Raw genomic sequence first — 11,838 nt, 5'->3', positions numbered from 1 at the left:
CCAGGTGAGGAGAGCAAGCCCATGAGAGCTTCTGATCCAATTATGAGGATGAGAAAACCGACACGGAGTTCGCTCTGGGTCACATGATGGCAAAGTCAGGCCTGCCCATTAGTCCCCATTACTTCTGGATGTCAGGGCCCATCTGACGTTTCCAAGATGCTCCGAACATTTTTTAGCCTAAAACAGACCTGCAGCAATGGAAGACGTCAGATCCCTGGATGCTCAGCATCTCCCGTTACAAAAGCCCATCCTTCACACCGCCTCTCCACCTACTGCGCTTCCTCCATTCTCCTCCCGGCCATGTTCCTAGGAGGTCGTGTCCATAGGGAGCATACATCCACTTCCACATCCTCAGCTCACAATCGCTACTACGTCTACGGCAGTCAAACTCCTGTCAACCCCACTGAAGCTAACCATCGGTATTACCCATGGTTATTACCCAGTTACACATCGGTGGAAACCTTTTGGTCTTAACTCCTGGGGAGTTCCCTGGTGGTCTAACGGTTAGGATTCAGTACTTTCTCTGCCATGGCCCGGGTTCAATCCCTAGCGAGGCAACTGTGATCCCACAAGCCACGCAGCACAGCCAAAAAGAAATCCATCTCGCCATTTCCTTTGCCCCTTATACAGCCCTTCTGCATAAGTAAATGATCCTCTCACCCCTCTCCTTGTCCACACAAGAAACCTGGAAGTTAGTCTAGAATCTACCACACACCCCCCCTTATAACTCCACCCCATTCAAATCACAAGCCCAGGCAATTCCTCCCCCTAAAGACAACTAGGATTCATTTCTCTTCATGCCACTGCCTCAATCAAGCCTTCATGGGACATAGTCAGGCTTCTAACCACCATCCACCCATCCAAGCAAGTGCTGCAGGTGCTGGCCCTGGAGTGACCAGCACGACAGACAAGGCCTGCTCCCCCGGGCTCACGTTCCTGGGCCACAAACAGCAGCAAGAAAACGAGCCAAAAAGATAGTATCAGACAGTGGTAGGTCCTGAAAAGAAAACAAACAGTGATGTGATACTTTCTTAATTAAAGACTCTTAAATGTCTGGGGGAGCTACTTCAGTTGGATCCCCAGGAAAAGACTCTCTGAGGAAGTGACAAGAAGCTACTAAGGGCAGTGTTCACTAGCTAAACCCTGCTTCCCAGCCACCCTTCAAGAGGGAGCCACGTACACAGTTCTGGCCAAGATGGTAATGAAAGGTGGGGGGCGGGGGCGGTGAAGGGGGTCCTGAGGAAGCTTCTGCTTTTCTGAAAAGACAGGCAAGTACCACCGGCAAGTCCCTTCCAGGTCCTCCTGCTTTTCCTGTGACCGTGGGGGGAGCCGCAGTGGGGCGGCCCCTGGACCAGCTCTGGCAGCTGCCCTCCGTGAGCAAAGCGTGGCCTGCCTGTTTAGCAGACTCTTCCCTCCAGCACAAAGCACCCCAGCTTGCATCACTAGCTCTATGAGGTTCTGAGGAAGGGAAATCCAGGCAGAGGTCAAAGGCCTTACAGTGGGAACAACCTTGGCGTGTTCGAGGAGGAGAGGAACGATGGTGTGGCGGGAGCCCAGTGCGGCAGGAGGAAGGGAGCAGAGCGGGAGACGTGTTAGAAGGTGGAGGGACTTGTGAAGCTTTGTAGTCCTGGGAAACGCAGCTGGATTTTAAGTGCATGGAAGACCACCAAAGGGTTTTAGGCAGGAAAGTAACACTTATTTAAGTTTCTTAAAAGATCATTCTAGCTGCGATGTGTGGAAAATGAGTCAGGGAGGAAGGGGCCAGAAGACACTGCTTGGGGACTGAGCCAAAGCTGCTCCCCTGCCCTCCTCTTTTGCCCTCTTCTGCTTTGGAAGCAAGGAAGAAAGGGGTGATGAGCATCAGCAGGCCACCAGCACCCTGCTGAGCAGAACAGAAGCACCGAGATACCCTGACTGCCCCAGGCCTCTTCCCTCACGTCTGCCTGGCAAACCCCTTCTTACCCATCACAGGCCAGCTTCCCTGAGGCTTCCCTCACTCCACAGGCAGACCGGGTGTTCTTTCTTCTGCCGCCTCGGGCATGACGCCCCTGCTACCATCATAGGTATACAACAAGATTGGTCACTCAACTATACAAGCATTCATGCTCTCCACAAACACACACTAAGCACTTGCTGTATTCAGACACAGTGATAGGAAGTCAGAAACTCGACAGTGAACAAGATCGCCTTTTAGGTGTGGTCCCTCTGCCCTGGTGGAGTTTTTGATCTAAAAGGTGAGGTAGGTAGACAGCTGAGGTTTAGGGAGTAAAGCGGCCAGTCTCCCAGACACTGAGCTGTTTACAGGGAGGGCGATCGCCGCCTTACCCCCAGGACCTGGCACATGTCTCACACTACGACCTGTGTTAAGTGCATTCTTCACTCTGCCGCTGCTGCTGTGTCGCTTCAGTCGTGTCCGACTCTGTGCGACCCCATAGACGGCAGCCCACCAGGCCTCCCATCCCTGGGATTCTCCAGGCAAGAACACTGGAGTGGGTTGCCATTTCCTTCTCCAATGCATGAAAGTGGAAAGTGGAAAGTGAAAGTGAAGCCGCTCAGTCGTGTCCGACTCTAGTGACCCCATGGACTGCAGCCTACCAGGCTCCTCCGTCCATGGGATTTTCTAGGCAAAAGTACTGGAGTGGGGTGCCATTGCCTTCTCCAATTCTTCACTCAGAAAGGCTTTCAAATGTATTTTCAGTGGAATGCATTTCTTCTTCTTACCAGGAAACTCCCCAAGCATGGACCGTTGTACTGTCGCAGTATTAAATCATGCATTCGAGCGCCCTGAACAACACTCTGCTCTCTCTTCACATTGCTGCAGGTCTCTTCTCCCACAGAAGGCTCCAAGAATGTCTGATGTAACACTTCACATCAGGGGTCCTTCGTGGATGTGTGTTTGGCTGATGGCTTCGTTTGGATTTTCTAAACAGGGACAGCTCATTATCAGATCCGTGGCTGCTGAACTGCGATTCTGAAAGCACTTAAAATAACTCCTCAGGTTCCTATCACATAGCTTATTATCTGCAGTTTTAATAGTTCTGTGTTAGTCAGTCAGTCGTGTCCAACTCTTTGTGACCCCATGGTCTGTATGTAGCCCAGGCTCCTCCACGGAATTCTCCACACAAGAATACTGGAGTGAGTAGCCATTCCCTTCTCCAGAGGATCTTCCCAACCAGGGATCAAATCCAGGTCCGTTGTCGCCTTGCAGGCAGATTCTTTACCGTCTAAGCCACCAGGGAAGACCAACTGTTCTCTAACTGCCCCATTTGGTTGCCTTTTCCACTACTTCAGTAGCTGGGGACAAGACAGCAGAGACAAGGCAAATAAGAATACAGCCCCCTGCTTCAGTCTGTATTATTAGTATTTGGTGTTTCTGTAACCATGGTGAGGCTGACAAGTGACACCCAAGTGAGAGGTCCTTCCCACAGCGGAGCTAGTATGTTGTGGAGCCAGAGATGCAGACACATACGTGCAAAACTTTCCTGCCTCCTAGGCCTAGAAAGGACTCCATAGGGCCAGCGGGCCCACTCTTCTGCCTCTAACGCTGAAAACGAAATGGCTGGGCAGCTTGTTCCTAAAAATCCCCAAAACCAAAGTCCACCGCCTCTTGAGTCCCTCACTCTTATGCATGAGCCTGAGTGGGTTTTCGATGTCTAATCTCATTCACTCTTGCTGTTCTTCCAACCCAATTCCTCTGATTATTGCTTCTATGGAAATAAAAGTTAATCATCACCTGTACTCTCGGTACAGTAACCCCGGAGGTAAGATAAAAAACAAAAGCCACCTCGGAAGCAGGGACTCCGCTCATTTGAGTACCACCACGGCCAGCTGTGGTCCTCTCCAGATACTCGCCACTGTTCTTCTGTCTAGTCTTGGCCCTGGGAGGGAGGGTCTGGAGGGGCAGGGAGCACACGCGGGCAGCCAGCCCACTGGCTGAACTGAGAGGCCTCTGCCATGGACACAGAGACAGGCCCTGCTACCTCCCAGGTCAGAGGAGGGGTAGAGCAGCCTCCCATGAAGGATGTCTTCCTCCTCCTGATTGAAATAAAGCAGAGAGCACAGGAAGGTCTGCTTTTAATGAGTATCTTTAAAAGCCTTTGCAACAGCAGGCGCAGCCCAGGGCAGCCTGGAAACCCACACTGAGGGCAACACAGCTCTCTGGCTTTCAGATGACCCTGCAAAAAAAAGAAATGGTGCTGCTAAATCAGGAGTGTGGCTTCTGCCCACCTCACATTTAAAACTCCCAACCTTCCACATCATTTCAGAAAGCCTGCCTGGAAAATGTGTGCTGGCCCTCACAGGGTAGCCTGGTTTGACGATGGGGGTGGGGGCATGCCCAATCCAAATGCTGCGAGGGAAGCGGCCTCCACCCCTTCCAGAAGCAGCGGGGAAGCCCTTCCACTCCCACCACCAAGGACACAAGGAAAAGGCCACTACAGGAGCTCGCAGGAAGCCTGTGGCAACAGATCCCACCCCCGCTTCCCTGCCTCTCTTTCCTCCAGAACTACTCCAACTTCCACTCTCAACCACGTCACTAGATTAAGAAGACGGATGTCTCTGCCACAGATACGCCAGACAAACCCTGGGCCTCTCTTCACAGCCCCTAATTCCCCAAGGTGGTGTCAGGAAAACTCAACACTTGCAGAAACTTCTCTGCAGACTGTTTGGTTTCTTTCACACCCCAGGCCGAGGAGCCAGTGCTTATTTCACAGGAGTGAAGAAGCCTCTGTCTGTAAGTGAGGTTAACACCCACCAAAGGCTGGATTCTTTCTGGTCTCTCTCAACAGCTGAGCATCGTGATTTTGCTAATTAAGCCGCTTTCTTCTCCTTAATTAGCTGCATGTGAATCTTGTTGGGAAGTCTTGGATCCGTGAAATAGTCTGGGATGAGAATCAAAAAGAAGAAATCATCTAAATCTAAGGGGAAGTAGACGAGGGGAGAGACAGCTCACTCTGCTAAAAAGTTAGGGACAGCTCTGTCTTGGCAGGACTGTTCCTGCAGTCCAGTTTTACGATGTAATATGAGATGTCACAGCAAATTCCAGGGTCACCATCTGCACTGCCCCGACCCCCAGCACTTCTGAGCCTCCAGCTCCAGTGTTCCCGGGAAGGGGGACACGGGGTGGCCCCGGTCCCCACCACACCACCCTGCCACTGGCTTATCAGCTTGCTGACACACAGGAAGCCGTCAGAGGGTTGACGAGTCTCTGGCTTTCTGCTCCAGGCCCATCTTGGGGCCCAAATAAATACCAAGTGTTATTCTTGTCTCCACTCGGCCTGCCGGCTCCTGTCTGAGACATCACGCCCTCTCTGAGAATATCCTCTCCAAGGAGGGCCAGGCTCTCGCAGGATGACGACAAAGGAGGATTTTTATACACCCGGCATAATGTGAATCAGAGGCAGCATCTGCTGTGGCAGCAAAGACGTACTTAGATTCAATCAGGAACCTTGTGAGGCTGTAACGGACTCCCAGGGCTAAAAGGACCTAAGAAATCTGTCGGCCTAGCCCCTTCCCTTTAAATACCATTGACCTCAAGCCCTCTCAGGGCAGCGGAGCCCATTAGAATCACCTGGGGAGCCTTTAAAACAGTGGATGCCAGGCCCCACCCCAGACTAATTAAATAAAACCCTGGGGTGGGCCCGGGCATCGGTATTTTTTAAAAGCTCCCCAGGTGACTTTAATGCACAGCCTGGGCTGAGAACCCTGCTTTAAGATTCCCGGGAAAAGAGCTGCCTGTCTGTCCCTTTGGGAATCTCAACATTCTTAACCATCTTTACCACGAGGAAGTTCTGCCTCATTTCTTATCTGTCCTCATTCTGAGGAAATAATATGGAGGAAAGAGCGTTTTGAAGAAAGCTCCCTTGGGAGACATCGGGTGAAGTGGTAGCCCAGGCTCTGCCTTGTCCAAGTCGCAGTTCACAGGAACACTCCTGGTGCGCGTTGACCACTCACCCCAAAGGGATGCTGCCTTACTCACCTGCGGCAAATTCTGGAATGTTGTCTGGTCTTTTCAAAAACATTTCTCTGGAAAACAACAAGGGGTACGGGGTGGAGGTAAAGCAGGTCCTGAGCTGTCTGTCGGCCAATGACCTGAGACACACCTGTCGTAGCAGGCAGAGAGCCAGAGGCCTCCTGCCAAGGACCCTTTCCGGTGTGATTCTCCTTCAAGTCAGGATCCGGGGCCAGAAGCAAGGAGCCTAGGGAATGATCAGCTCACGAGACAGCGAGTGCTGTAGCCAAGTGAAGCTTGTCATTCACTTGACAATCATTTCACAAAACCAAGGCCAGGCCAGGGTTGAAGAGCTCGCTGCCTCGTCCCTGAGGGTCTCACGTGTGGGGGACAGGTGTGGCACCCACAACCTTCTGAGGAAGAGCAACCAGAAATTGCCACGGGTGGGGCAAGAGAGCACAGGAAACAAAGCTGAGCAGACAGACGTGAGGCAGCTGTTGGCCCGGCAGGCCCATGGACGCTGTGACGACACTCGCAGGGCCGGCCCACTGGGCAGCTGAGACTGCCTCACATCCCACGGAGTTTTATGGCTCATAAAGCAGGTCCACAGATATTACCTCACTCTCCAACCCCGTGAAACAGCAATGACTGTGCCCCGTTTTACACAGGAAGAAACCGAGCTTTCAAAAGGTTGACCATTTGCCCAAGTTCATGAAGTGAGTAAATAAAGGAGAGGAGCCCCAGGTCGTGTGGCTCCAAGGCCAGGGTTCTGCAACATAGCCTCGTGGCTACAGCTGCCCTGCCTGCCCAGGAGGCCCCTGCCTTCCAAGTTTCGACAATTTTGCTTCCCTTCTTTTCCTTCAATTCAACTTGACAACTGCTGAGCACAAATTAGGTGTAAGTCACTATATAAGATATGAGGGATTGATTTTAAAAAGATAAATACAGCCCCACCTCAAAAAAAAGACAGTCAAGCACAAGGAAACGGGTAAGTTCCCAAAATGCCAAGTAACCTCCAGGTAGTGCTACAGGAGGGTTCAGAATAGTGTGCTGAGAGATCAGAGAGAGGGCAGCCTCTTCAAACAAGACCCCCCAGGTCATCACACAGCATCTGGCATTTGAGATGTGTATCTTGAGGTACACATGGGACAAAGGCTGAGGGACAAGAGCCTTCCAGAACAAGGAAGCAGCAGGAGCAAAGGTCTGGAAAGTCAAGGGAACAGCTCACATTCTATTGAGAGTGAACTCCTCCAGGGTAGGAACCGCGTCATCTCCACTTTTGTTTCCACACTGCCTAGAAGAGCGCTCAGTGAAACAACCAGAGGGGTCCAGTCTGGTTAGAGTGGGGGCACATGCAGGAAATAGAGGAAAGTGAAGGAAGGCCTGATATGGAGGGCCTTAAAGGCCAGGGAGAGACATTCCTACTCAGTTCAAGAGATGATGTTGTTAGTCACTCAGTCGTGTCCAACTCTTTATGACCCCGTGGACCACAGCCTGCCAGGCTCCTCTGCCCATGAGGATTCTCCAGGCAAGAATACTGGAGTGGGTTGCCATTTCCTTCTCCAGGGGATTTTCCTGACCCAGGGATTGAACCTGGGTCTCCTATATTGCAGGCAGATTCTTTACCGTCTGAGCCACCAGGGAAGCCCAAAAGAGGTGATGGGAATGGATAAATAAAGTGTGGTAAAGTGCTACCGTGGAATACTGCACAGCAAGGAGAATGGAGGGGCTGCAAGATATTGCTGAGCAAAAGAACCAGGCACAAGAGCACATACTGTGGAATTCCATTTATATAAAGGACACAGAGGACTTCCCTCATATCTCAGTTGGTAAAGAATCCGCCTGCAATGCAGGAGACCCCAGTTCGATTCCCGGGTCAGGAAGATCCCCTGGAGAAGGGACAGACTGCCCACTCAGGCACTCTTTTGCTTCCCTGGTGGCTCAGCTGGTAAGGAATCCACCTGCAACGTGGGAGACCTGGGTTCAATCCCTGGGTTGGAAAGACTCCCTGGAGAAGGGAAAGGCTACCCACTCCAGTATTCTGGCCTGGAGAATCCCTATATAGTCCATGGGGTCGCAAAGAGTCAGACACGACTGAGCGACTTTCATTTCACTTTCAAAGGACACAGAAAGGCAATATGAATCTGAGCAATTAGAAGTCAGGACACACACACACACAAAGAAGTCAGGATGCTGACTAACTTTTTGGAAGAAGTGACTGGAAGGGGCCACAAAGGGTCTGAGGTGCTGGTCAGATTCTAGTTCTTAATCTGGACACTAGCACCATGTGTATTCTCAGCTTGTGAAAGTTCATGCCACTTTTTTGGTATTTTATATTTCAATAGAATTTTTTAAGGTGATATTGTGGATCCACTGCAGATTTTTCCAGCCAAGGAATGATGTGATTGGTGCTACGGTTTGGGAAGATTCATCTGCCTGGCTGTTTACAGAAACACCTAGTAAAGCCTTCCTACAATGTCACACTTTGTTTCCTACCTCCAGCCTAAAACCTGAGATCTCTGGGTGCCTAAAAATAGGTTAGATCCCTACTCCTTCCATTTTTCAGCTTCCAAATTCAAGGTATGAAGAGTTCCGTACACTGTATATATAAGTACAGACCAGAAAGCTGTGGCTGAATGGCCATAAATCATCAGGATCTGGAAGAGCCAAGTGGGGAGCCAGTTTCCCAACAAAAACGCTGTGGGGCTTCTCACGGCTTGCAGTGAGTCTACAGCAGAGACCTGAGGCCAGGTGAGGACAGGCACGCCGCCTGGGACTCTGTCCCCGCTTCTCCCTTCCTCTTTTCTCATAGGAAGGACCATCAGAAGCATCCAGGGCCGATGACAGGCTGATTCTGGTTCATTCTGGTACCATCCAAAGGAAATAACAATCACACACACACACACACATACGCCCTGAAAACAAACCCTCAAACTTCAAACACTTCTGCTTTCCTCCCACTTCCATCCCAGAAAGAGAAAGGCCTAAAGGGGGCCAGGAGGATTTCATGAGAGGAGCTTGAGGGACAGCAAAAGGAGAGGCCTCGTGGCCCACCTGGCCCAAGAGGGGGATGATAAGGAAGGAGAGGGAAAATTGCCTGGGGCTGTCCTTGCAGACGCCAGGCTACTCCTGGAAACTGTTCCTGGGCAGAGAAGCAGGGCCATTCCTGCCATGTGATTAAAACAGTGCCCTCTTCATTCACTACCCCCACTGCTTTTAATCCTTTTGTCTGTGAACATTGCAAGTGAGATACTTCAGGTTTTACCATCTATTCCCAATCTCCATGCTGGAATCATTCCTAACTTGCATTGTGAGCTCCCCAGGACAGGACAGATGTCTTCCTTTATCTCCCTTTAGAAGAAAAGGTACAGAAAGTGATGGCCCGATCCCCAGGGCTGGCACTTCCCGAGGACCCCTAATCGATCTTTTGGCCAAGCCTAACCCCTAGCTCAAATAAAACCAAACTTCTCAGATAGGTTCCCATTTGCCCCTTCCCCTTCCCCTATCTGCCCCCTGAGACTCCACTGCCATTTGGAGAAATGGCTAAAATATGAAGAACAATGAAGCATGAAGAAAGACACCCCTCTAGGCCTACTTTTAAAAAGACAGGGACTTCCCTGGTGGTCCAATGGTTACCACACTTCTGCAAAAGGGGGCTCAAGTTTGAGTTCGATCCCTAGTCAGGGAACTTAAGATCCTGCATGCACTCCGGTACGAGCGAAAAAATAAAAATCTTTAAAAGACAAAGGAGAGCACAACTTCTGGCTCCCAGCTCCTGTGTGCTTACAGTGAAACGCGGTGGAAAAACCAGGGGTTTGGATCCTGGTTCAGCATCTGGGTAAAGTACATCATGCGTAAAATGGAACTGATAATAAACTATCTTTGTAGAGCTGCTGGGAGAATCAGCACACATGTACCAATTTGCCATACACTGTGTGGGCCCTGGGGACAAAACCATGGCTCTACTAGCTTAGAGCTTTGGTCCAGGGAGAGAGACAAAAGATGGACAATGCAATTACACTACAGTGTGATAACTGCTAATGGAGGAAACCAACGCAGTGCCTGGATATGGAAGCCATTATTATTTAAATCTTGTCTATTTGTCTGTAGCCAAACAGTATTTCTGAGATAGCTCTATTGTTTCCATCCATTGGTGCGCCATGATTTTTTTCCCTCCTCAGTTCCTTGCTTTTCATCCCATTAGGAAAATTTTCCATTCAAGCAAATGCCACGCTGAAAAGCAGTGTGGGGGAAGGGAAAAGGTCTCCAAGATATGGTGGAAAATGGTTTTCTTTTCCCCAGGACTTATAGGGGAGTGGCTTCCAACCCTTGGAGTCTTTCTACTATGTTCTCTGGTACATCTGAAAGGCCAGACAGCTATAATTCTTTTTTTTTTTTAAGTTCTAATGATCTTGTTAAATACCACTGTGGAGAATAGTGTTCTACACCCAGTAGCTGTCTGCTGAGTTTCTCAATGCCAAATTCCTTCTTCCAAGTGTCAGAAGGTATATATTTATCTTCACAGCTAAAATGAATGCATATTAATATTTCTGAGATAACTGAAGGAAGCCTCTAGAAATAACAAGAAAATCCTGGGTGTCACAGGCCCCAGCATTAGAAAACATTCCATCTTAGGATATTTTCTAATCTTCAGACCCTAAAGGAAGCAACAAGCTGTGTTTAAACAAAGAGGACGTGACTCACACTCATCTATCCCCAACGAGATTTGGTAAAAAATTTACACTATTTACTCAAGGCCAGTCTGGAAAACCACCTACCTGAAGAAACCACTTATGAGCAACTCCACTTCTTTGTGGGTCCTAAGGTACTTTTCATTAGTAATCCGAGTTTGAATCTGGGGGTCAAGAGCAAAAAGGTCACCCTCCATGAAGAGAAAGATTTCAGGGTTCCAGGCGGAGGTGCAGAGGGCTTGGGGAAACAAGGGGCTCCCTTAACCCGGGTCTCTTCCCAGGATGTTTGAACAGTTAAGCCATCTCTCTTCTTACAGATTATTAACATCTCCAGTGCTGTCTCAGGCTCAGGCTTAGGCGCCTTAACTAAAGTCGGGTGTCTACCGCTGGGAAGTTCTTGTTTGTATCTAAGTTAAAGTATCCGGCAGTCAATTCGGTCCATTTTTCTGGTACATTCCTATTTTAGTTCTTTTTGCACTTTCAAGCGCCTGCGGGGATCTGTTCAAGGACCCAGAAGCCAGGGGTCCGCCGGAGGTGTCCCCATCCCGCAGCCTTCCGCCCCTTTATCTGGGCACAGGCTCCCGAGTCCCTTCTCTCTGGGGCCCGGCCCTCACCCGGGGAGGAGCTGCACTCCGATGGAGGCGGGAGTTGGGACCGCACCCACCTTGAAGCCGCGCAGCTTCTCCAGCTGCTCTGGGCTCAGTGTTTCGGGGTACAGCCCCTTAATCGTGCCCGTCAGGTTCGCCATCTTGTCGCGGTCGTCAAGGCGACGGGCGGCACAGCAGGTGAGGACCCGCCCCCAGCCTGGCCCCGCCCTCAAGCCCGGCCCTCTCCAGCAGGGGGCGGGGCTGAGAGAACCAATAAGGGGGCCATTCTGAAGTCAGGGAGTGAGCTCCAGAGGGATTCTAAAGGACCCCCTTCCGCAGATTTGGAGACTGTATTTCCAGCTTGACTCTGTGTGAAAATGAGTCCTTCTTCTTGACCTCACCCAACCTCAAATAGTTTTTTCTTTAACTTGAGAGCAAAACTGGAAAGACAACTGTGGAAAATTCTTAGAGATGGGAATACCAGACCACCTTACCTGCTTCCTGTGAAACTTGTATGCAGGTCAAGAAGCAACAGTTAGAACTGGACATGGAACAACGGATGGGTTCCAAACTGGGAAAGGAGTACTTCAAGGCTGTATATTGTCACCCT

At 50.4% G+C, this 11,838-nt stretch overlaps 1 protein-coding gene and 1 long non-coding RNA gene across 3 annotated transcripts; both read right to left on the bottom strand.

Annotated features, from left to right (window-relative positions):
- Window positions 1-858: 858 nt before the first annotated feature.
- On the bottom strand, window positions 859-2,862 carry LOC147376464 (uncharacterized). The gene is made up of 3 exons (XR_015161011.1): window positions 2,722-2,862; window positions 1,963-2,051; window positions 859-997 (listed from the first exon to the last, which is right to left on the bottom strand). It is a non-coding gene; the product is annotated as an uncharacterized LOC147376464 (long non-coding RNA).
- A 1,194-nt stretch (window positions 2,863-4,056) lies between these two features.
- On the bottom strand, window positions 4,057-11,421 carry RIIAD1 (regulatory subunit of type II PKA R-subunit domain containing 1). 2 transcript variants are annotated; one of them, XM_086392718.1, is made up of 6 exons: window positions 11,306-11,421; window positions 10,729-10,805; window positions 5,978-6,024; window positions 5,250-5,405; window positions 4,754-4,880; window positions 4,057-4,175 (listed from the first exon to the last, which is right to left on the bottom strand). In XM_086392718.1, the coding sequence occupies exons 1-4, from the start codon at window positions 11,387-11,389 to the stop codon at window positions 5,299-5,301; spliced, it is 315 nt and encodes a 104-aa protein (XP_086248844.1). In that variant the 5' UTR covers window positions 11,390-11,421; the 3' UTR covers window positions 4,057-4,175; window positions 4,754-4,880; window positions 5,250-5,298. The 2 variants fall into 2 exon arrangements, with proteins under 2 accessions (XP_086248844.1, XP_086248843.1); XM_086392717.1 differs by lacking the exon at window positions 5,250-5,405.
- Window positions 11,422-11,838: the final 417 nt, after the last annotated feature.

Source organism: Bos grunniens, chromosome 3 (assembly GCF_055505025.1).
Source record: "Bos grunniens cultivar Pamir isolate PY7600 chromosome 3, Bosgru_T2T1.0, whole genome shotgun sequence".
In the NCBI taxonomy this organism is placed as follows: Eukaryota; Metazoa; Chordata; class Mammalia; order Artiodactyla; family Bovidae; genus Bos; species Bos grunniens.
Note: the sequence above shows the minus strand (reverse complement) of the source record. Positions and strands in the feature narration are given on the sequence as shown.

What these genes read in the sequence shown, in the direction of transcription:
- RIIAD1 (XM_086392718.1), bottom strand. Translation starts at nt 11,389, where the DNA reads ATGGCGAACCTGACGGGCACGATTAAGGGGCTGTACCCCGAAACACTG. An exon ending in AGAAGCTGCGCGGCTTCAAG is followed by an intron (nt 10,806 to 11,305) that starts GTGGGTGCGGTC and finishes CTTGACCCCCAG; the next exon opens with ATTCAAACTCGGATTACTAA. An exon ending in CATTCCAGAATTTGCCGCAG is followed by an intron (nt 5,406 to 5,977) that starts GTGAGTAAGGCA and finishes CTGCCACAGCAG; the next exon opens with ATGCTGCCTCTGATTCACAT.